At 37.1% G+C, this 22,786-nt stretch overlaps 1 protein-coding gene across 6 annotated transcripts in view; it reads left to right on the plus strand.

Moving 5' to 3' along the window:
* LOC122905122 (putative RNA-binding protein Luc7-like 2) overlaps positions 1–22,415 on the plus strand; it is a 62,056-nt gene extending 39,641 nt beyond the window's left edge. For all 6 annotated transcript variants that reach the window (XM_044246687.1, XM_044246690.1, XM_044246689.1 and 3 more), the window contains 6 exons: positions 3,383–3,526; positions 8,163–8,339; positions 10,501–10,592; positions 13,307–13,336; positions 17,584–17,775; positions 21,384–22,415. In XM_044246687.1, the coding sequence (XP_044102622.1) occupies positions 3,383–3,526; positions 8,163–8,339; positions 10,501–10,592; positions 13,307–13,336; positions 17,584–17,775; positions 21,384–21,561 (813 nt within the window). In that variant the 3' untranslated portion in view covers positions 21,562–22,415. The remainder of the gene's footprint in view (positions 1–3,382; positions 3,527–8,162; positions 8,340–10,500; positions 10,593–13,306; positions 13,337–17,583; positions 17,776–21,383) is intronic.
* The last annotated feature ends 371 nt before the right edge of the window (positions 22,416–22,786 follow it).

Consider the following 22,786-nt stretch of genomic DNA (forward strand, 5'->3'; position numbering starts at 1 on the left):
CAGATAACCTTTTGAGATGGTTCTTTTCACTCAGCACAGGTTCCTTGATTCATATAAGTTGTTAAAATGTGTATCAGTTCATTCCTTTTTGAGTAATATTTCATGGTATGGCTATGCCACAGTTTAACCACACATTGAAAGATGTTTAGGTTGTTTGCACTTTCTGGTTAACACCAGTAAAACTGCAATAAATATTTCATTTCTTCGGGATTAAAAAAAAAGGAAGGCAGTTCGGGGTCATGTGGTCATATTATAAGTCCATTTTTAGTTTTGAAAGCAAGTGTCAAACTTTTTTCTAGAGTGGCTGTATGAGTGTATAATTCTACCAGCAATGTGTTAGTGATTTGGTTTCTTCACATCTATGCCAGCATTTGGTTTTCATTTTCATTTTAGCCATTCTTAAAGGTGTGCAGTGATATTTCTTGGTTTTAGTTTGCATTTCCTGAATGCCTAATGATGCTGAACATTTTTTTGATGTGTTTATTTGGCATTTATGTACCTCTTTAATGAAATGTCTGTCTTAAACCCATTCTCCAGATGGACTACTAAATTTTTTTTTTAATCTTTTTTTTTTTAAGATTTTATTTATTTATTTGACAGAGAGAGATTACAAGTAGGCAGAGAGGCAGGTAGAGAGAGAAGGAGGAGGAAGCAGGCTCCCTGCTGAGCAGAGAGCCCGATGCGGGACTCGATCCCAGGACCCCGAGATCATGACCTGAGCCGAAGGCAGCGGCTTAACCCACTGAGCCACCCAGGCGCCCCTAAATTTTTTTTTAATGTTGATTTTTTTCGTGTTCTTTAGATGTATGTTTTACCCTCCATTTTTAAAAAGTACTTCTTCATGGGAACATGTGGCCTGAGTTGGTTAAGCATCAAAATGCTGATCGCTCAGCTCAGGTCTTGATCTCAACAAGCCCCGTGTTGTGCTCTATGCTGGGTGTGGAGCCTACTTAAGGAAAAGAAAAATTTTTTTTTATGTGAACTTAAACACAAAAAGGGGAAACAGGGGTGCCTGACTGACTCAGTTGGTAGAGCATTCAATTCTTTATCTCTGGGTTGTGAGTTTGAGCCCCATGTTGGGTGTGGGGATTACTTAAATAAAGTTTAAAAAGAAACAGAAAACTGGAAAGAAAAGTACAATAAATCCCAGTGGATTCATAGTTTTTTGCTCTTGTTTCATTGTTCTATTTATTTATTTAAAAATTTTACTTACTTGAGTGAAAGAGAGAAATGGAGCAGGGGAAGGCGCTGAGGGAGAAGGAGGAGGAGACTTTTCACTGAGCAGGAAGGCCAACATGGGGCTCAATCCAGAACCCTGGAATCATGATCTGGGCTGAAGGCAGATGCTTAACCAGCTGAGTCACCCAGGCGTCCCTGTTTCATTATTTTAAAAGCAAATTCCAGGTGTCACATCATTTCACCTCTAAAGCATAACCATAATAAATCACATCCATAAAGTTAATAATTTTTTAACATTATCTAATATCCTGAATGTGTTCATTTTTCCTATATAGAGTTGGTTTGTTCTAATCAGAATCTCAAAAAGTCCATTTATTGCATTTTGTTGATTTGATGACTTAACTACTTTGAAATATTTTGTGCTGTTCAATATAGTTTTTACATTTTTACAAAGATATTATTTATTTGACAGAGAGATCACAAGTAGGCAGAGAGGCAGGCAGAGAGATAGGAGAAAGCAGGCTCCCTGCAGAGCAGAGAGCCCGATGTGGGGCTCGATCCCAGGACCCTGGGATCATGACCTGAGCTGAAGGCAGAGGCTTTAATCCACTGAGCCACCCAGATGCCCCACTACTGTTGTATTAACTAAAGCCAGTTACATGGCCAAATTCAGAATCAGAATATGATGGTACTAATTATATAGGAAAGAGATGGATACAGGGAAAGGTGAAGAGTTTAGGGCGTAACACACAATCATTATGTGACAGATCCTGAAAAAACAAATTACCATTTTGTTAAAGAGTTATAATGATAATAGAATTGAAAATTTCTTTAAGGGTGAGTTTGGAATGAAGGACATTTGAGAAGTAAAGATTATTGGCACACTGGTTTGTTGGGACTGGATGTCCATATCAAATTAAAATCTTCTTTGATAATATAATTGGCTACACTGCCTGAGTACTTACTTTCTGGCCAATATAAAGACTGTATAGGTATCATATGCCATTAAAACAATAGGAATGAACTATGTTCTTAGGATGATTGTGATGAAGAGGAGGAGGAGGGGGACACAGATTCCAAGGCAAGAATTAATCCCAGAGAAAAGACATGAACTCAGGCTAGGGAAGACAAAGTGTTATGGTAGTATACTGAAAATCAGTAATGTGCTCTGCAGTGTATGTGCAAGGCACATTTTCTCATTTCTCACAGTTTTATGAGATTGGTGGCATTATTCCCACTTCTCTGATGAAGTGAATTCAGGTTGAATAATGTCAAAATTACATAGTTGGTAATTGTTTGGCAATAAGCCAGACCTGTTGAGACTTTAAAGTCATATATTTATCTTAAAGAGTATCTACCAGTTCATTCCTAGAACTCCTGTTTGAGCCTATGCTGTTTGTTGGGCATTGGAAATACAAGTAGTTGTGTTAAAGTGGTATGATACATATATATAAAAGTGTGTGTGTGTGTGTGTATACACTCTTAGGTACATACTTGTGTGTGTGTGTATATACATACATATATACGTGTGTGTATATATACATACATATATACATATATGTGTGTGTATATCATGTATATACATGTATATACATGATATACACACACACAAGTATGTACATAAGAGTGTCATTTAAGATAAAAAGATGGCGCAAAGGAAGGTGTTTGGGTCTCTGCTTATGTTTAAGTGGGGGTGAAATTTGGTGACTGATAAGAATGTTTCACAGAATAGTTGAATCTTGTTGAATGAATATGCATTTATGAGTTCAGACAAGGGAGGTAAGGGACAATGTCCGAGGAAGAGGGATGACATCCCTCTGCAAAGTCACAAATGCAGAAAACGAGTAAATATGGGAAAGTAGCTATAACTGTAGATTGTGTTGTGAAGTGGGGGAACAACAAGAGATGGTTTGCAAAGGTAGATAAGGGCAGATAGTGGAAGAAACGGTATTTTATGCTTGGAATACATTGCAATGCAGAGGTTGTAAAGTAATAGTTAAATTGAGGTCAGTTGTATTTCCTGACCTCCCTGTAATGAGAGGGCAGGTAGGTTTAAACACCCTCATCCCACCAGTTCATTTATTATATGCTCAGAAAGCATTATTTATCCTCATATTGCCTTGAGTCTTTTTTGAGCATTTATGAAATATTTTGAACTCTGATATTCTGCTTTTTATTCATGATCTTTTCTGTTTCTTTCTAGGCAGAACGTGTTCACGAGTTAAATGAAGAAATTGGTAAGTTGTTGGCCAAGGTGGAACAACTAGGAGCTGAAGGAAATGTGGAAGAATCTCAGAAAGTAATGGATGAAGTAGAGAAAGCACGGGCAAAGAAAAGAGAAGCGGAGGTAATACAATTTTTAATGGTAATATGTTTAGTCTTACTGTCAAAACATACTTGATTGGAAATTATTGAAAACTTATTGCTAGTACAGGAAATTTAAACTAATTATAAAATTTAATTAGTCTATCCCATAGTAATGGATTATGTATCAAAGTTGGGGGATTTTTGTTTTTACTTTAGAGGCTTTGATCTGTTGAAGTTTTTAAGTAGAAAATGAAATCAACTAGACTGGCTAGTCATACACAGCAGTCACATACAGAATGCATTTATGCATTTCCTATGATATCCTCCCTCCCTTGACTTTACCATCATGCAACCATAGCATTCTCTCTTCACTTCACATCTCAGTACAGTTCTGCTAGTACTTTGGGAGCCTTCTCTCATTCTTTCTCTGTAGTAGCACAAATCAAAATCTAATATCCTACAGACAAAATTCTATTTTGTTTGGCCCACCTCGTGTGTTTTTAAAAATTGGATGCCTTCAGATGGGGTTGTATTCTCCCATTTTGCCATAGTCTCCATTGCTCTTAACTGTATCACACCTCTGTTTAATTTGTTCTTATTCTGCCCTCCTTTAAAATGGAAGCCTAGATAATTGATTTTAGCCCATTTGAGGCTACAGATTTTCTTCTGGCACAATTGTAGCTGGATCCCAAAGAATTCCATATTTTGTTTTTATTTTCATTCAGTTCAGATATTAATATTCTTTGTGATTTCTTATTTGATCTATGGGTTACTTAGGAGTGTGTTTTTATATATTTGGTGTTTTTTCCAAATAGTTTTCTGATTTTAATTTACTTCTGTTGCAGTGGGAGAACATTTGTGTGATTTTAGGTCTCTTAGATATTATCAGTACTTGTTTTGTGCCCTGCATGTGGTCTTGGTGAAATGTCTGCCTTAAACCCATTCTCCAGATGGACTACTCTTTTTTTTTTTTCTTAACATTGATTTGGAAAGATGGAATGGTCCATCTGCATTTGAAAAGAATGATACTCTGCCTTATTAAGTGGAGTGTTCATAAATGTTAATTGAGTCAAGATAGTTGATTGATTAATCAAGTTCTCCATATCAGATAGATTTTCTATTCTATTTACTGAGAGGAATTTTTTTTTTTTAAGATTTTATTTATTTGACAGACAGAGATCACAAGTAGGCAGAGAGGCAGACAGAGAGAGAGAGAGGAGGAAGCAGGCTTCCCACTGAGCAGAGAGCCCGATGCAGGGCTCGATCCCAGGACCCTGGGATCATGACCTGAGCCGAAGGCAGAGGCTTTAACCCTCTGAGCCACCCAGGCACCCCTACTGAGAGGAATATTAAAGCCTCCATCTCTAATTGTGGTAGACTTAAACCCAGTGTACTGGTAATTAAGTTAAATGTAAATGGTCTAAACGTTCCAATTAAAAGGCAGAGATTGTGAGACTGGATTTATTTATTTTTCTTTTTTTTCTTTTCTTTTATTCTAAGCAAGACTTAGGGCACCTGGGTGACTCAGTTTGTTAAGCACCTTCTGCTCAGGTCTTAAAAAAATAAAAGCAAGACTTTACTATATGCCAGGTACTTTAGGGAGCACCTGGGTGGCTCAGTGGGTTAAACCTCTGCCTTTGGCTTGGGTCATGATCTCAGGGTCCTGGGATCGAGCCCTGCATCAGGCTCTCTGCTTGGGGTGGGGCCTGTTTCCCTCTCTCTGTGCCTGCCTTTCTGCCTACTTGTGATCTCGCTGTGTCTAATTTAAAAAAAAAAAAAAAAAAAAAAAGCTACTTTAAATACAAAGACAGATCAAAGGTAAAAGGATAGAAAAAGATACACCATGTAGCCAATTCTTGTTAATTTTATTTAAGTCTTAATACTTAATACTTAGGATTTCTTTAAATGTAATTAGTATCATTCCAGAAAGTAGACACTATGAATTTTAGTATTTTTAAATTTTTTTAAGACTTTATTTGTTAGAGAGAGCACTAGAGAGAGAGAGCAAGCATGAGTAGCGGGGACAAGGAGTAGTAGGCTCCCTACTGAGTAGGGAGCACAACTTGGAGCTTGGTCCTGGGATCATAATCTAAGCCGAAGGCAGACACCTAATTGACTGAGCCAGCCCTGTGCCCCTAAAACCTATGAATTTTAAAATGCAGAGTATTTTATAGCTAATTTCCTAAAAGACTCAGGTAATGAACCTTAGTAAGCATTATTACTTGCATATTTTGCAGTTTTCATGAAGTTTCCTATTTATGTATTTGAAGATTTTTTAGCAGCACACAGTGTCTTAACATCTTTAGCCTGTTATATTTTATTATCAGTTGATTTTTAAGACGGTGCACTAAAAAATTTACTTGCTCATTGTAGATTATGTTCAGGTACACATAATAAAGTCTTAAATGGCTTAACCAAGAAAGGGTTTTCTTTTTTTCATTTATTAAGTAATCTTCATTAGGGAGTCTGGGGCTGGTACAGCAGCCTCCATAATTCCATTAAGAACACAGACTCTATTTCTGCCATCCTTACTACATGGATTCATCTTTATACTTACTAATTTGTGTTGGCAGTAGAGTTACCATGCCTAAAGTGTTTTCTCTATACGTAACTAGAAAAAGGAAGAAGAGTAACAAGGCACCAAAATTGAGTTGACTTGCCTCCTAGTGTCATACATTTGTTTTTTTTTTTTCCTTTTTTTGTGTGTTTTTATTTGAGAGAGAGCTCAGGAGAGAACATGAGATGGGGGTGTTGGGGGACAAAGGTAGTGGGAAAACAGAAGCAGATTCCCCATTGAGCAGGGAGCCAGTGTGGCTGACCCCATGGGTTCATGACCAGAGTCTAAAGGCAGATGCTTTAAAATAAATAAATAAATAAATAAAGGCAGATGCTTAACCCACTGAGTCACCCAGACACCTCTGGTTTTCTTTTTTAAAAACTTTTATTTTGAAGTATCTTCAGAAAGATTTAAGAAATAGAATAAAGAATTCCCCTGTATCCTTCACCCAGCCTTCTAGTGTTAACATTTTACCATATTTGCTTTGTCTTTCTCCTCGTGTGTGTATGTATGTATTTGAACTGTTTGACATTAAGTTAGAGATAAGATGCCTCTTTGTCCCCAGATACTCCCGTGTGTGTTTTCTAAAGACAAGGATATTATATAACCGCAGCAGAATGATCTGAATCAGAAATTAACACTGATATAATACTTTTATGAAGATTTTCCCAATTGCCACAATAATGTCATTTTTATTAAAAAGTTTTTGTTATTTGTTTAAGGCCCAGTTCAGGATCATGTACTGCATTTAGTTGTTAATGTCTTCCTAGGGTCCTTTAATCTGGAACTTCAGTCTTAAATGTCTGACATGATCTTGACAGTTTTGGAAAGTACAGGCTTCATTTTATAAAATGTCTTTCAGTTTCTGTTTGTCTGATTTTTCCTCCTGGTTAGATTTTTTTTTTTTTAAGAGAGTTTATTTATTCATTTGACAGACAGAGATCACAAGTAGGCAGAGAGGCAGTTAGAGAGAGAGGAGGAAGCTGTCTCCTTTGCCGAGCAGAGAGCCCAATGCAGGGCTCAATCCCAGGACCCTGAGATCATGACCTGAGCTGCAGGCATAGGCCCAACCCACTAAGCCACCCAGGTGCCCCCCTGGTTAGATTTTTGACAGTACCGTTCAAGTAATGTCATATCTCATTAGAAGGCACATATTAGTGATTTGTCCCATTTCTGATGATTGGCTATTTTTCTACTGTGAAATTAGAGTGCTTTCTTTTTGTAATTAGTAAGTATCTTGGTATTGATATTTTTGAAACTGTAAATATTGTTTCCCATCACTTTCTCATCTGTAGGTGATAGCAGCCATTGGTGATTTTTTTTGTTTATTTCAGTCTGTTGACTCCCTTTGAAAGGACTTTCTATAGATTCCATCCAGCAGTGTCCACTTGAATACCTCCTTAGCCAAAGGTCTGGGGAGGTTTGGGAATGTAATATCTTTTAGCTAGACATACTGCTGGCCTCAAACAAAAGGAGTACAGTGAATACACAAACCCATTAATACTTGTTATTTCATTAATGAACTTAAAATCGTTTTGTGTAAGACCTCTTTTTCTCATTAAGGCACCTTTCATTGCTTATCTTACAGAACTATTCCTCTCAGTAGAAAGAAAGTCTTATCATTTATATGCCCTGTCCACATTTTCAAAGGAGGAGAAAATGATCTGTAGGAGAGAAGGCAAGGAAACGAACAGTATCAAAGACATGCATTCATTCTTTCTCTGCCAGTGTGGGTGACTTCTTCCTTGGTCCTTCACTAATACACAGTTTCGGGGTTGCTGCATCTCATTTTTAACAAAAATCGTAGGAAGCAAAGCATTGTAGAACACTGAGAAAATTTTTTCCAGAAGTCATATTCTGTGGTAGAAGTCAGAATTCATGGTAGAATTCTTATAGTAGTTCTTGGCAAAATGCAGTTGTGTCTTGGATCTTTTACCTCTAGTAGAAAAGGTCCCAAGGACGGAGGATGAGAATATGAGGAGTCCATCAATTTTGTGACAAAAATAGCCGTACTTTAATTATTCATTAGAAAATATTTTTTTAAATAAACATAATGTATTTTGTGTAGCGGTATGACTCAGAGATTTATATAAACATTGTTTTTCTCACTTTTATTTAGGAAGTTTATCGGAATTCTATGCCAGCTTCCAGTTTCCAACAGCAGAAACTTCGAGTCTGTGAAGTCTGCTCTGCCTATTTAGGTCTTCATGATAATGATAGACGACTGGCTGATCATTTTGGGGGTAAACTGCACCTGGGATTTATTGAAATAAGAGAGAAGCTTGAAGAATTAAAGGTACATTGGTAAATTAATATCATGTGCTCTAATTTAACCACCCATTGTTTGATGTTTATTGGTTTTTTGTGTAATGTTCTTAACTATGATTCTGCTAACAATTCATACTGAAGAGTATAGGATTATAAATGGAGATAGTAACTGGTTTAATGGGTGATGTTTGAGAAACAGACTTTTAAATAATGTCCCCCTTATTCTAGGAGGCAGTATTTTGTGTTGAACATGTATGACATTAAGTTAGGAGTCTTAAAAGCTGGGTTCTTTAGTCTTAAAAACTAATTCTTTCTGGGGTGGTTAGGTGGCTAAGTCATTAATCATCTGCCTTCGGCTCGGCTCATGATCCTGGGGTCCTGGGATTGAGCCCTGTGCCAGGCTCCCTTCTTCTCCCTCTCTCCTCTTCTTCTTCTCCCTGCTTGTGTTCCCTCTCTAGCTGTCTCTCCCTCTGTCAAATAAATAAATAGAATCTTTAAAAAAGAATAATAATAAAAACTGGGCGCCTGGGTGGCTCATTTGGTTAAGTGACCGCCTTGGGCTCAGGTCATGATCCCGGAGTCCCAGGATCAAGTCCCGCATTGGGCTCCCAGCTCTGTGGGGAGTCCACTACTCCCTATGACCTTCTCTCCTCTCATGCTCTCTATCTCTCAAATAAGTAAATAAAATTAAAAAAAAAATTTCTTTCATATAAATTCCCCCCAAATTTTTATTTTCTTTGAATTAAAATTAACAGTATAATATTATTTTAAAGGAAGATTGAGAAAATGAGACCGTTATTTATTTGAAGTATTTTGCAGTTCTTCACTAAATAGCAAGCTTGTATATAGATCTCTAGTTCTACTTTCTCTTGCTTCCATTTCAGAAAGGAATTAGAATGAAACCTATCTTTAAAAAAAAAGCCACATATGTGGCTATTATAAGAAAGGCAATACAGTTCTTACTGTATCATGTGCTGAATTCTTTTGAGAAGATAAGGAAACAGCATAGGGTATTTCTAAAGATGTAAACAGAATTAGTAAATGGATATAACCAGTTCCTTTCCAACAGTCTGATGTGGCTAATTTTTTTAAAAAATTGCGGCACTGTAGCATTTTGTTGTGATTGAAAGAATGGCTCAGCTATGGCAAACACTAGATAGTGACTTTTATTGCTGAAATTAACCCAAGATCTGTAGTTTGACATTTAAAACAATGAGTCAGAAGCACATAGGGACGTCTCCATATTTATATCAACAGTGAGATCTTCTAAGAATTCTGAGTAGCTAGGATGATTTTGGGTAAGTTTTTATTTAAAATGACAAAGTAAGGGGTGCCTGGGTGGCTCAGTTGTTAAGCTCTGCCTCCGGCTCAGGTCATAATCCCAGAGTCCTGGGATCACCCTATATCAGGCCCTGCTCAGCGGGAAGCCTGCTTTTCCCTCTCCCACTCTTTGTGCTTGTGTTTCCTCTCTTGATGTGTCTTTGTCAAATAAATAAAATCTTAAATAAGTAAATAAAATGACAAAGTAAGTTTCACTTTATCAAATGGTTACTGGGCCCTGAATTAAAACTCAAAAATGGTACCTATTTGGGAATCTTTGCAGATACAGACCTAGCAACAAGGCTTTTTAGCATCTTCCTGGTATTTTCTGAAGCAGTGGAATTAGGATGGTAATTGGAAATGACAGAAGACATTTTCATTTTGGAAATCAGAGAATAGAAACTTAAGTGATTTATAATGCTTAATGTCCTTTAAAAAATACAAAATAGGTGTACCTTCCTGGCTCAGTTGTTAGAGCTTGTACCTCTCGTTCTTAGGGTTGTGAGTTGGAGCCCCGCATTGGGTATAGAGATTCCTAAAAAAATAAACTTGAAAAAATACAAAATAATGTTAGAAAGCTTTCATAGGAGAAGATCTTACAGAAATGATTTTGGAATATTAAGTCATGAAGAAATATGAAATTTTACAAGTGTTCCCCAGAAGGGGGAAAGATTTTGGAAATTAGACTTGTAAGTGTAATGATTTTACCCAGCAAAACTTTTAATTAAGTTGTTATTAAATAGATTTTGATGTTTTTTTATACTGTATTGGGAACCAGATATGGTAGAGTTTAGAATAATTCTTGTTAATGGGCCCAATAAATAATGCTGCTCATTTTTTATTATTTGACCTGTCATTGTCTTTTATAGAGAGTTGTAGCTGAAAAACAGGAGAAAAGAAATCAGGAACGCCTGAAACGAAGAGAAGAAAGGGAGAGAGAAGAAAGAGAGAAGCTGAGGAGGTATGAAGTGATTAATTGAATAGTCCAAGTATGTGAAATTGAAGGTCCCTGACTCTGAAAAGAGATGTGATTGATACAGGATTCTAGGTATTAATAAATCTAGATATGGGAGATTTGTTTACTTTTGAAAATATTACCATGTGAAAGGGTTTATACAAATATATTAACTTATGGCCATTTAAGTTAAGGTGATTTCCTTCAAAATGTATGGAAGGCTAAATGAAGAGTGAGTCACATCCTTATTTTTTGTGAGATTGACTACAAAGCTTTTCTAGCCCTCTGATTTTCCTAACAGCTAGATTTGTACCAGATGGGTATAAAACTTCTCATTTTTGTGATGTATTTTATTCTTGATGAAAGATTTGAGTTTTGGGGTACCTTGCTGGCTTAGTAGGTAGAGCATGTGACTCTTAATCTCAAGGCTGTGATTTGGATCTCCACACTGAGTGTAAAGATTATTTAAAAATAAAATCTTAGGGATGCCTGCCTGGGTGGCTCTGTGGGTTAAGCCTCTGCCTTCAGCTTAGGTCATGATCTCAGGATCCTGGGATCTAGCCCCACATCGGGCTCTCTGCTCAGTAGGGAGCCTGCTTCCTCCTCTCTCTCTGCCTGCCTCTCTGCCTACTTGTGATCTCTCTCTGTCAAATAAATAAATAAAATCTTTAAAAAAAATAAAATCTTAAGATATTTTAATCATACTTTGATTTTGTAATTCTTCAATTTTAGAAGCTATAAACTATTAAAATTGTATCAATAATAGCCAAAATGTATGCAATTCTTTTTATATTGGTATTCATTAGGTGATAAATTTATATTCTTCATATTTAGAATGCTTAAATATTCTGAGTGACTTTTACCCATTGACAGCAAATTGTATGGCATCATGATGGCAATCTTCTTTGAACTCAAGTACATAACTTTTTTTAACAACCTTACAATGGATAGCTATGCCACAAAAGAATTAACCTGCAGTTCTAATTTATAATGTTCCCTTAATTGTATTCCACATTTCTGAAACTTAAATACTTGATCCTCAGCAGATTTTGTGCCTCGTTAAAACCCTTTATAATATGTGACTTGGTCACACCAGCTTCCCCTAAGATTTGAGCATGTTGTATTTCTTCTATTTCAAAATATTTAAACTAACTTTGTTACATGGCTTGTAGCAGGTAATATTTTTGCAGTATAATGAAAAATTATTTTCATGCGGCTATTTTGCCTTTTTAGGGGAAGTGCTGTCTTACATACATTGATAAATATGTTCTTCATTTACTTCATTTAGCTTTATCAGTATTCTCTTTTGTGTACACTGAGTTTCTTTGGGAATAGTGCTCAGCATGGTAATATAAGACCATATAAGTGGCATTAGAAACCTGTTTTTTAAAATTCTGTATATAGTGCCACTGGTTTATATGATTCAACTGAAGTGATAGTTGAATGAGAAAGAAAAAATTCTTTGCCGTGACTACATTTTCAAATCTATAGGTGACAAGAAAGCATATCACTCTTACTCCTTTGCTGTCAACTGACAGATTTCTTTTAACATTGGTTATAAATGCAATGTTATTTCAGAAATGTGTTTAAAATTATTTTTAAACTTGTGAACTTGAGGAAGTAATATAACCAAGAATGAAAGATGAAGAAATTACAAGCAAGTACAGAGTTAAGCAAGGTGGGATTCCAACTAATGTAGGTAAACTCAGTTTACCTACATTACATGGCTACATTAGTTGGTAAACTGAGTTTACCTACATTAGTTCATCTAATCCTTATAATTGCTTCGTGAAATTTCTGTTACTGTCCTTCTTTGGCAAATGACAGGGAAAGCTTAGAGAAAATTTATAATCTGTCCAAGTCACAGATAGTGGTGCAGTGAGAGTCTTAAAACTTAAATCAGGCAGGGGCGCCTGGGTGGCTCCGTGGGTTAAGCCTTCAGCTGAGGTCATGATCCCAGCGTTCTGGGATCAAGCCCCACATGGCATGGCTCTCCGCTCAGCAGGGAGCCTGCTTCCCTTCCTCTCTATCTGCCTGCCTCTCTGCCTACTTGCGATCTCTGTCAAAAAAATAAAATCTTTAAAACAACAACAACAAAAACTTACGTCAGGCTGAGTCCAGTGCCATCCTTCAGTTGTGCTTTATATTCACCACGGAAGACACCTGTTTCCTAGTACCCATAATGTTAGCCATTACTATTTATTGAGTGTTAATTATGTGCTAGGAAATGTGAAGAGTGCTTTAATAAGGGAATCGTGTCTTGTTAAGAAACCGATGTTGTAAGGCTGAATTGGGTGTTCTAGGGATTATACTATGAGGTTGCTGTTTGAAAGTGAATACGTGTTTAAAAAAAAAAAAAATACATCTCAGAGAAATTTTTTTCTCTTCCCAGAGGGAAAGAAGAAGTAACAGATAAAAATAACAAAGAATCTTTCCCAGGTTGGGGAAGTGATTTCTGGAGAATTACTGAGTGGTGATGTACCATGTTCTAGTCTCCTAGGAGCATATTCATTTTTAAGAGCCAGGTATCCTACTTAGGGGATCTCCTATGCCAATCTGTGAGGAAATCTGTATAGTTTATGGTAATTTGGAAAAATTTGTGTGCATTTATATGTACCTTATATTTATAGAATTAATAAAAAGAAATCAGGAAGAGTAATTTTAACAGTACTTTTTCTCACTTAATTCTTTTTTTCTAAAAATAGATATTCTTTTTTTAGGTCTCGATCACATAGCAAGAACCCCAAAAGGTAAGTATACACAAAACATATGAGTAGTGAAGTTGGTTTGTTTTTCAGAGGTAATCTTTATATAAGATTAAATGTCTTTTAAAAATGAATGAGAATTGCTGGTTTAGTACTCTTAATTCTTTTGTTGTTCCAAGTTTGGGCATTGTGTGTTAAGATGTAACTGGTTAGAAGGTACTTATGAGGGGCACCTGGGTGGCTCAGTGGGTTAAGCCTCTGCCTTCGGCTCAGGTCACAATCCCAGGGTCCTGGGATCGAGCTCCGTATCGGACTCTCTGCTCAGCAGGGAGCCTGCTTCTTCCTCTCTCTCTGGTCTCTCTGCCTACTTGTGATCTGTCTGCCACATAAATAAATAAAATCTTAAAAAAGAAAAGGTACTTATGACTATAACTTTATTTTATCAAGAATATATACAGTACTCTGGAGGTAAGGGTAAAACTGAAAATACTGGGGTGCCTGGCTGGCTCAGTTTGTGGAGCATGCAACTTCTTGATCTAGGGGTTGTGAGTTCAAGACCCAATGTTGGGTATAGAGCTGACTTAAACAATAAAACAAACAAAAATAACTTAAGAATATTTTAGAATATTTTTTAAAAAATCTTTAGAAGCGCAGGTTAACTATATACAGAATTTATTTTTAAAATCATTTTGGGTGGTGCATGTCAGAAACATAGGTCTAAGAAGTTAATATCTGTTGAAAATATAAATAGGTTAAATAGTTGAATACGTTTTTGAAAGATTTTATTTATTACAGAGAGTGGGCATTGGGGGTTGCGGTATGGGGCAGAGGCAGAGGGAGAAGCAGAGCCCTCCACTGAGCAGGGAACCAGATGAGGGGCTTGATCCAGGGACTCTGGGATCACAACTTGAGCTGAAGGCAGACATTTAATGACTAAACCCCCCAGGCAGCCCTAGTTAAATACATTTTTGAAAGAGGGATCCATAGTGGGCTGGTGAAGAGAAACTTAAATGTTTGTTAGTTTTACATCTTGATCTTCACTTTCTATGAGTTTATTACTTTATTCCTTGTACATAGATGACAACTTGAAAGGGGCACTTCCAGCCCTAGTGAGGATAGAACAGTTTCTTTTGACTTGTGGCATTAAAATTTGAGGGCTTTTTGAAGATTTTCTTTACAGTTTTTACTAGTTGCTGGTAATTTTTTTTCTGAGATAGGTGGGGAGACATGGTGTACGTAATCATTTTTAATATTTCATGTGCAGTTCCCATAAGTCCATCCCCATCTAGAATGTCCTTATTGTCAAGTGCTACTATTTTCCCTCTACAGATCTTTTTGAATCCTTCAAAGTACTCTTACCTCTAAAGAGTATTTATTTCTCTAGAACTTATCCCTATAAAACTAGAGCATTTGTTATGAAAGAAAAACCTGCCCAGTTGTGTCAGCCATTTTATATTGTTGTTTCTGAAATCTAGGGTGAGAAGTAGAACCATTCGGGCACCTGGGTGGCTCATTTGTTAAAGTTTCTGCCTTAGGCTCAGGTCATGATCCCAGAGTCTTGGGATCGAGCCCCATGTCGGGCTCCCTGCTCAGTGGAGAGCCTGCTTCTCCCTCTCACGTTCCCTTTGCTTGGGTTCCTTCTTTCGCTGTCTCATTCTGTCAAATGAATTAAAAAAAGAAAAAAAAAGGATACATTAATTGGTGATACTATTCTTACTTACCATTGATTAATACAAATTAGACCCTTTGTTGGTTATTTAAACTGTGTACATAGAACATAATATTATTATTATTGAGGCCAGAAATCTAATTTCTACCGTTCTGCTCCCAGCCACTTGCCTGGTGATTACAATAGCCTCTTCACTGGTCTCTTAATTTCTGTCCTTGCCCAGTTCCCTTCTCCACCTCACTCTGGTTTTTATGCATCCGCCAGAATGAGCCCTTTAACAGGTGAAACAGATTACATCAGCCTTCTGTTCAGACTCTCCAGAGGTATTCCATTTCACTTAGAAGTGGAAATCCTCCCCATAGCTTTTAAGTAGAGTGATGGATCTGAGAGTTGGGGTAGTTCCCAGTTTATGTCTTGTGTCAGCATATTAATAGCTTCCCCTTGCTCGTCATGTAATTTATCATTGACAGGATCCTGGTTTGAATTATAAGGTATTTGGTCATCCTGCCTGTAAGACCCCTGAATTACTCCCCTTGCTCACTTCATTCCACCCAAGCAGCTCTCTTTTAGTCCTTCAACATTCTGAACTTGCTTCTATCTCAGGGCCCTTGCATCTGTGCTCCCTCTACCAGAAGCATCCTGTTTTGAGATGGCTGATGAGCTGATTACCTTATGTCATCTTTGCTTAAATGCCGTTTTACCAGAAAAGCCTTTTCTACCTATTCTTTATAAAAGATTACCACCTCATTTCTGTCCATTTATAATATATAATTTCTTAATATATAATAGATATTATATATAATATAATATGTAATACATAAATTCATAATATATAATTTCTTTACTAGTTGATATATCTTTGTTGACTGCCAGCGTATCTGTGGACTCTTTCTGGAGCGTAACTTTCATGAGGTTAAGGATTTTGTTTTATTAGCTGCTCGGTCTGTTTCTAATACTTAGAGTACTGCAGTGTGCACCCAGTAAATACTTAAATTTATTTGAAAGGAGAGCGAGCGAGAGAGCAGGAGGAGGAGGAGAGGGAGAGGCAGATTCCCCGCTGAGTAGGTAGCCTGATGAGGGCATGACCTGAGCCACCAACTGAGTCACCCAGGTGCCCCTAAGTACTTTTATTTTTATTTTTATTTTTTTTTAAAGATTTTATTTATTCATTTGACAGAGAGAAATCACAAGTAGACGGAGAGGCAGGCAGAGAGAGGGAAGCAGGCTCCCTGCTGAGCAGAGAGCCCGATGCGGGACTCGATCCCAGGACCCTGAGATCATGTCCTGAGCCGAAGGCAGTGGCTTAACCCACTGAGCCACCCAGGCGCCCCCCCTAAGTACTTTTAAAAGAGTAACTGTCTAGAATTTTTTAAAAGATGAATGAAATTGAAAGACATAGACTTATTGTAATTGCTCAAAATGAGTGACTAAACAAAAATACCTTTTAATAAAACTTGAATGAATTTTATGTCTGTTCCCTCTATGGTTTTCAGAGATACTGTATTCAGTTGTTGAAATACTCAACTGTGCTTGATGCTGGGTCCACTAATTATGCTTTCTTTGAATATAATGTTGACATAAGCTGAATGCTTTCAAACTTCCTTTAACAAAATCATCACTTGAAAATGAGCTGTTTGTAAATTGTATCACCTGAATATGCTTTTGAATTTATCAGATTATGAGAAAATATCACATTCTTAACATGACTCAAACTTTTTAACAGCTTTATTAAGGCATAATTTACATACCATAAGTTCACCCATTTAAACTGTACAAGTCAATCATTTTTAGTGAATTCAGAGTTACGGAATTATCAAAGTCATGTTCAACTCATTGCCATCACTCTTAAAATGACCTTGAGAAAAAAGTTGCATTGTCTTCTTGTTTGTTTTCTCTCAAATGTCTTGTGTCTCTGCAAGTGCCATTCCAACCCTCACACCACACACGCATCGTTAGTTTTGTGACATAGAGGCGGCTAGGCAAGTGTTTTTTACTTGCTGCTGCTGCTGCTTCTTCGGAACATTTTTCCTTTTCTGTATTCATACTTTTTTCAACTCCAATAAAATTCTCTAAACTGACTTATGTTAGTTTTTTCTCCCAAATTAAGGACTTCTTTAATAGAGAATTCTGTGTTGATCATGACTAAGCATATTCTGGGTATTCAGACTTACTCTGCTGGTCCTGCCACCTTTTTAATTCAGTTAGTCACTTATCATAAACAATACTCTTTCTTCTGCCTTACTTTTATCCATGTCCATCAGGTACCTACTTTGTTTCTGAAGTATCCCAGAAATATTAGAAGTTTAAATGAAATACAAATCCATAAAACATCTGGAGAAAACAATCCCTAGCATGGAGTAGTGGTATGGATTGTTGTAATTTTTGTAATATTCTTGATGTAAATCTGTGCAATATTGATTGGGCCCTGAGACTAGTGTTTCATTTGTATTTTGGGATTTCAGTATATGGCTAATATGCCAGCATTTTATTTTGGTGTAGATTGAGCTGACTTGATGGAACTGGCATTAAGTCATGTTACTCAGATACCGTAAAAGAGAAGGCTTTAGTAAAGGAGAGTGCATTCCTGAGAAAGCTAAAAATGAAAGCAAATGTTTTGTTGTAGGTCCAGGTCCAGAGAGCATCGCAGACATCGGTCTCGCTCCATGTCTCGGGAACGGAAGAGGAGAACTCGATCCAAATCTCGGGAGAAACGCCATCGCCACCGATCCCGCTCCAGCAGCCGCAGCCGCAGCCGCAGCCACCAGCGCAGTGGGCACAGTTCTAGAGACAGGAGCAGAGAGCGATCCAGGAGGAGGTACTGAGGTGTCCATAAGAGGATATGGAACTACCTTTATGGTTTAGAGTTCGAATACTATTGGTCTGAAACTTGCATCTGGTCACATGTACACATTTGTGTGTGAGTGTATAACATTTTTCCCCTGATTATATGGGTAGTTAAAGAATACACTAGGAGCCAGAGTAAGAAATTGGAACCAATATGTGCTGCAGAGGCTATTGCTTTTTCTCTGCTTAGTGTATTTTGGGAAAAAAAGTACTTTGTGGGCAATTTTAGGTACCAGTACTCCATTTTTTCAGTATGTATTGGTGGATTAGGGGTTCTGAGAAGCCCTTTCATTTAAAGAGTTTAGCTTTGCTTGACTTGCTGTTTTCCAAACTTCTTTGAGCTGGTGCACTTTTTCAGAGCAGACACTTTCTGGTATATTGTTTTATCTGCACTATAGGTATACATTGCTACATACAGTTAGCTTGGTGGGGCGGATTCAGAATCTTGAGGTTGGACTTTCTCAGCGTGAAAATTTGAAAGATGCAAGGAGAGCAGATCCAGGGTGTGGCACATTGAAGGACCTGAATATTTTTCAGGACAAAGGATTAGAATGTGTGATAGCCTTAGCACTCAAATCTGCATTGACCAAGCTCCCAAACTTCTCAGGTCACAAGATGGTCCTTAAGCCAGTTCATTTCTATGAAACCTATAAACCATGCTTACAATTGCTTTTTTCATTACAACTCTTCTTAAGCATATGTGTAATCTTTTTTGAGTGCCTAGCACCTACTAGTCTTAAATTTTCTATCAATTACTCTCCATAAAGCCCATGATAGAATTCACAGAAAGCTGATAAAAATCTTTTGGCGGGGGTGGGGGAGAGGAGGGAAGCCTTTCCTTGAAACCACTCACATGCAGAGTTGGTGAATAGGGTTTCACTGAGTATTTTCTTTATATTCTTGCCTTGTTCCAAGTAGATCCTTTTCCCACCCCCATCTTTACTGAGGTATAATTGACATTTTAAGATATTTAAGGGGTACTTTGTGGTGACTTGATATATATATAGATATATGTATATACATATATCTGTATATATATGTACACACACACACACACACACACACACACGTTATGAAAAGGTTCCTGCCCGTGGTTAATGAACATATCTTTCACTTCAGGTGTTTATCATCCCCTGCTCCCTGCCCCGGAAAACATTTTATGTTCTCTTATTAGCGAACTAGTTCAAGTAACTCTAGTAAGAATTGTATACTTGCTTCAATACTAGGCCTAGTAAAAAATAACCAAAAAGTATATTGTAGTGGAGCAACTTTGTTGTAGTTGAGCAACTTTATTCATGTTAGAACATAAGACTAACATCTTCTATAATAAACAGACTGGTCTAATACTTAAAGTGCTCCAATGCACATCCAGAGTAGTGTAGAAGTTTAGATGAAGGAAATACCAGAGAAATTAAGAAAGGCTTCAGATAGTAGGTAAAACCAGGTAGTAAAAAGATAATTCGAGGTGGAGTAACTATCACAGACCAATGCAGAGAATGAACAAATTCCCTCTGAGATTTACCTGCACTGTGTATTTTGAGAGAGTCACACTACTGATGGATGGAAGGTATGGAGAGTTTGTTTGTGAACCTGCCCACACATCATTGTTTCTGGTATCTGTGAACTCTCAAATGTCTTTATTAAATGGTGGTGGGGGTGGAAGGGAGGGGCATGTCGCCTCACCAGGGTTATGTTATCCTAGTCCCTAATGGTTCCTGCATTTATGAAGTTGTAGAGGAGATACTTCTGCTGTCCTACATGACACACTTAATATTTTCAGCATGTTTATAAGCAGGTTTATTTTTGTAAAACTATTAAAAGTTTTTGCTTTTCTCAAGAGCACTCATAATCTCGACAACTTATTCTCTTTCAAAGCAGCCTTCTGTGTTTTTACCAAAAATAAGTAGGCAATTGCTATATATTTCAGTTTAAATTTCAAGGTAAAGATCCTAGTCACAAGTTTCATGATTTTCTTTTTCCCCAATTGTGAAATACTGGTCTGATATGATTCTGTTGGTGACATTTTCCTGGCAACAGTTATCTTAATAAATGAGGACTTAACTTGCATTTTTCTACTTCCTGGTATGTTGAAACACCTAGTGGAGTCTTGAGAGTCGGACTACTTGGGTTTAGTGGCCTCGGCCAAGTAATCTCACTATCCTGTCTTTCCCCCCATCTTCGAAGTACCTCTGTTAGGATTAGTAGTAGTTTGAATGACATAGTGTAAGTAAACTGATTGGATGGGACATTGTAATCCCTCACAAAATCGTAGTTGATGCTCATCTCATGGTTATTTTCCAGTTAGTACTGACCTCTGAGACTTACCTGCAATTGTGTCCTTAATTCTTAGGCATCATCTCTCTCCATATTCTATTCTTAAAAAGATTGTGGAGAGGATTACACTGTGATTTTTTTTTTCTCACATCTTTTTAAAATCAGTAGAACATGCTCAAAGCTGATACTAACTTTTGAACCTTTCTGCTTGAATCCTCCTTAACATTATTTCTAAAACTGAGTATCATATTTTTTTCCTGCCTTAGAAGTTCAAAGTATTACTTGACCCATGTTCAGAATTAGGATCTGAGGCCTGGTTAAGTGAGATTATATAAAAAGTACCATGTCACTTGTAAAGAACCAAATAAATGTAATATATATTGCTGATTCATTCTAGATGTTAAAAGTATAGATTTTATATTCTGATCCCATAATAGCCTTTGATTTTCCTTCTTACTGAATCTCTGCTGTGAGCCTATTATCACTTACCTTTCTTAAAGAAACTGGGTATGGGAATGGAGAGATAGTATCCAGAAACGGTTATGGTTAATCAAGATACAGGGTGATGATCATCTTTCTGTGTCTTCCATTCTTATTTTTCTCTGTAAGCTGAATGAGCTCACTCAGGAAGAGTAAAGAGGATTCAAAAATGATAAATGATTATTTAAAGCCATGTCATTGACTGGTTCTCTAGTATTTAAGTCGTGTGGGCAAACTGTTGCCTGCAGGCCAAATCCGGCCCCATAGCCTGTTCTTCGAATAGCTAGTGAGCTATGGGTGGTTTTTTTCAGTGTTAAAGGGTTGATAAAAAGAAAAGGAAGAAGAATACCCCCTAAATAATTAGTCTCTGGCCAGACAGCAAAGAAAAAGAGTTTTGCTGACCCCCATTCTAAGTTCTTAATTTCCACCCAATTGGGCACCTGTACTGTTTTTGTTTTTGTTTTTGTTTTTTAAGAAAAATTGGTTAACACTTCCCCTTTTTAAAGGTATTGTCTATATACTATTTTTTTTATATTAAACACATTTGCCATGAATTGGAAAATCTTTATGATTACCTCTGAGATAATGAGAACATACTCCATTAAGTCATTATTTTAGCTTCTGGTTTCTGACCCTTAATTTGTTTTCACCCATCTCCCTTGTCAGATTGGGTAATGCTCTTTTTGGTCAGAAAACTGGCTCCTCTGTCTTCCTTGGATGTATTCTGTATAACTTCAGCTGTCCGTACCTTAATATTTATCCGATTCTTTCATTTGGATATTGGGTTTCCCAACACATTTTGCTCCTCAAATTAATATTTTTCAGATCCTCAAAAGAAAGATTCAGAGACCAAGACTTAGCATCACGTGACAGAGACAGGAATTCAAGAGACAGATCACCTCGTGACAGAGATCGAAAAGATAAGAAGCGGTCCTATGAGAGCGCTAATGGCAGATCAGAAGACAGGAGGAGCTCTGAAGAGCGCGAAGCAGGGGAGATATAATTAGCTGTGTACATATCCTCAATCCTTAAGCTTCCTATGGAGTTACATACTATTGTTTAGTTTACAGCTGTCGGGGGTAACAGTGAGCAGTTCCAGACTCCGATCCAAATAGGCTAGATGCGCAGTATCTAACTTGATCTGAACTGAACTTGTTTCCCCGGTGAAGCCTAAAACTACATCCATAGTTTCTGGTGAACCTGTAATGCGATTCTGAAAGTACAGTTTTATATAATAAGATGCTGATATCTTTATTCTTTCTAGTAGGAGTGATAGTGAACGAATTGTGTTGCTTGCCTTGGGATTTTTTGAACATTTGTAAAATGCTGTCTTCCTTTCTAGTCCACAAACAACAGCTTTCAGAATTTTTCTTTTTAATTCTTCTTCCTCTGACTTTTGTATCCCCTAATACCTCCACCCTCTAATTATCAGAGAAAGGGGGAGCAGGGAAGCAATATAACTTCTGTTCTAAGGTTCTGTTCCCAATTATTACTAGCTGATTACAGAGCATTTATACTGGAAAGTGTGCTGGAGAAATTTAAATACTGAGAGTTTTTGTTTTGTTTTACGGTGCCTATTTAGAGTTGGAAGTTGAAAAGCTGTTGCATTACCTACTTTGCTTTTTTTATTGAAATTTTGAAATCAAACATGTCTTGATTTTTCTGTTCTATTGAATTGCTATGTTCAGGATGTTTTGGAAAGGGGGGTGGGGGCAGGGACTCTTTCATAAGCACTTGTTTTATTTTGTGTGTGTGGAGTATAAAGGCTACAACCTTACTGTAAAAATTAATAAAATGAAACAATCACCACCACCATCATTAAACTGTAACTTGTCTAGTAAATTGTCACTAGAACTATTTGCTGTGGGCATTTCTTCCATTCTGCTTTATCATTATTAGTACCTTACTGTGCAAGGCACCAAAGGAAATAAACACATACTTCCAAGATGAGCTGTTGCTCCAACGGGCCCCGGGGTGACTGTATTCTGGCTGCTCCAGGGCTAACAACTGCTATGGAGAAGGATCAGACCTGCAAAAGAAATTGGGTTTTTCTGTGTTGATTTTTTTTTTTTTCCATTCAGCAAACTAAAATAAAAACATGGTGTAATCAATGTGACGAGAACAATTTCTCCACTGAAGAACTGTGTACCTACAGTGATTTTAAATAGTAGTTGGGAGGCATCCCTTTGTGATTCTAGAAAATATAGAAACAAAAATGCTTCAGGAAA

Source organism: Neovison vison, chromosome 4 (genome assembly GCF_020171115.1).
Source record: "Neovison vison isolate M4711 chromosome 4, ASM_NN_V1, whole genome shotgun sequence".
NCBI classification, from domain to species: domain Eukaryota; kingdom Metazoa; phylum Chordata; class Mammalia; order Carnivora; family Mustelidae; genus Neogale; species Neogale vison.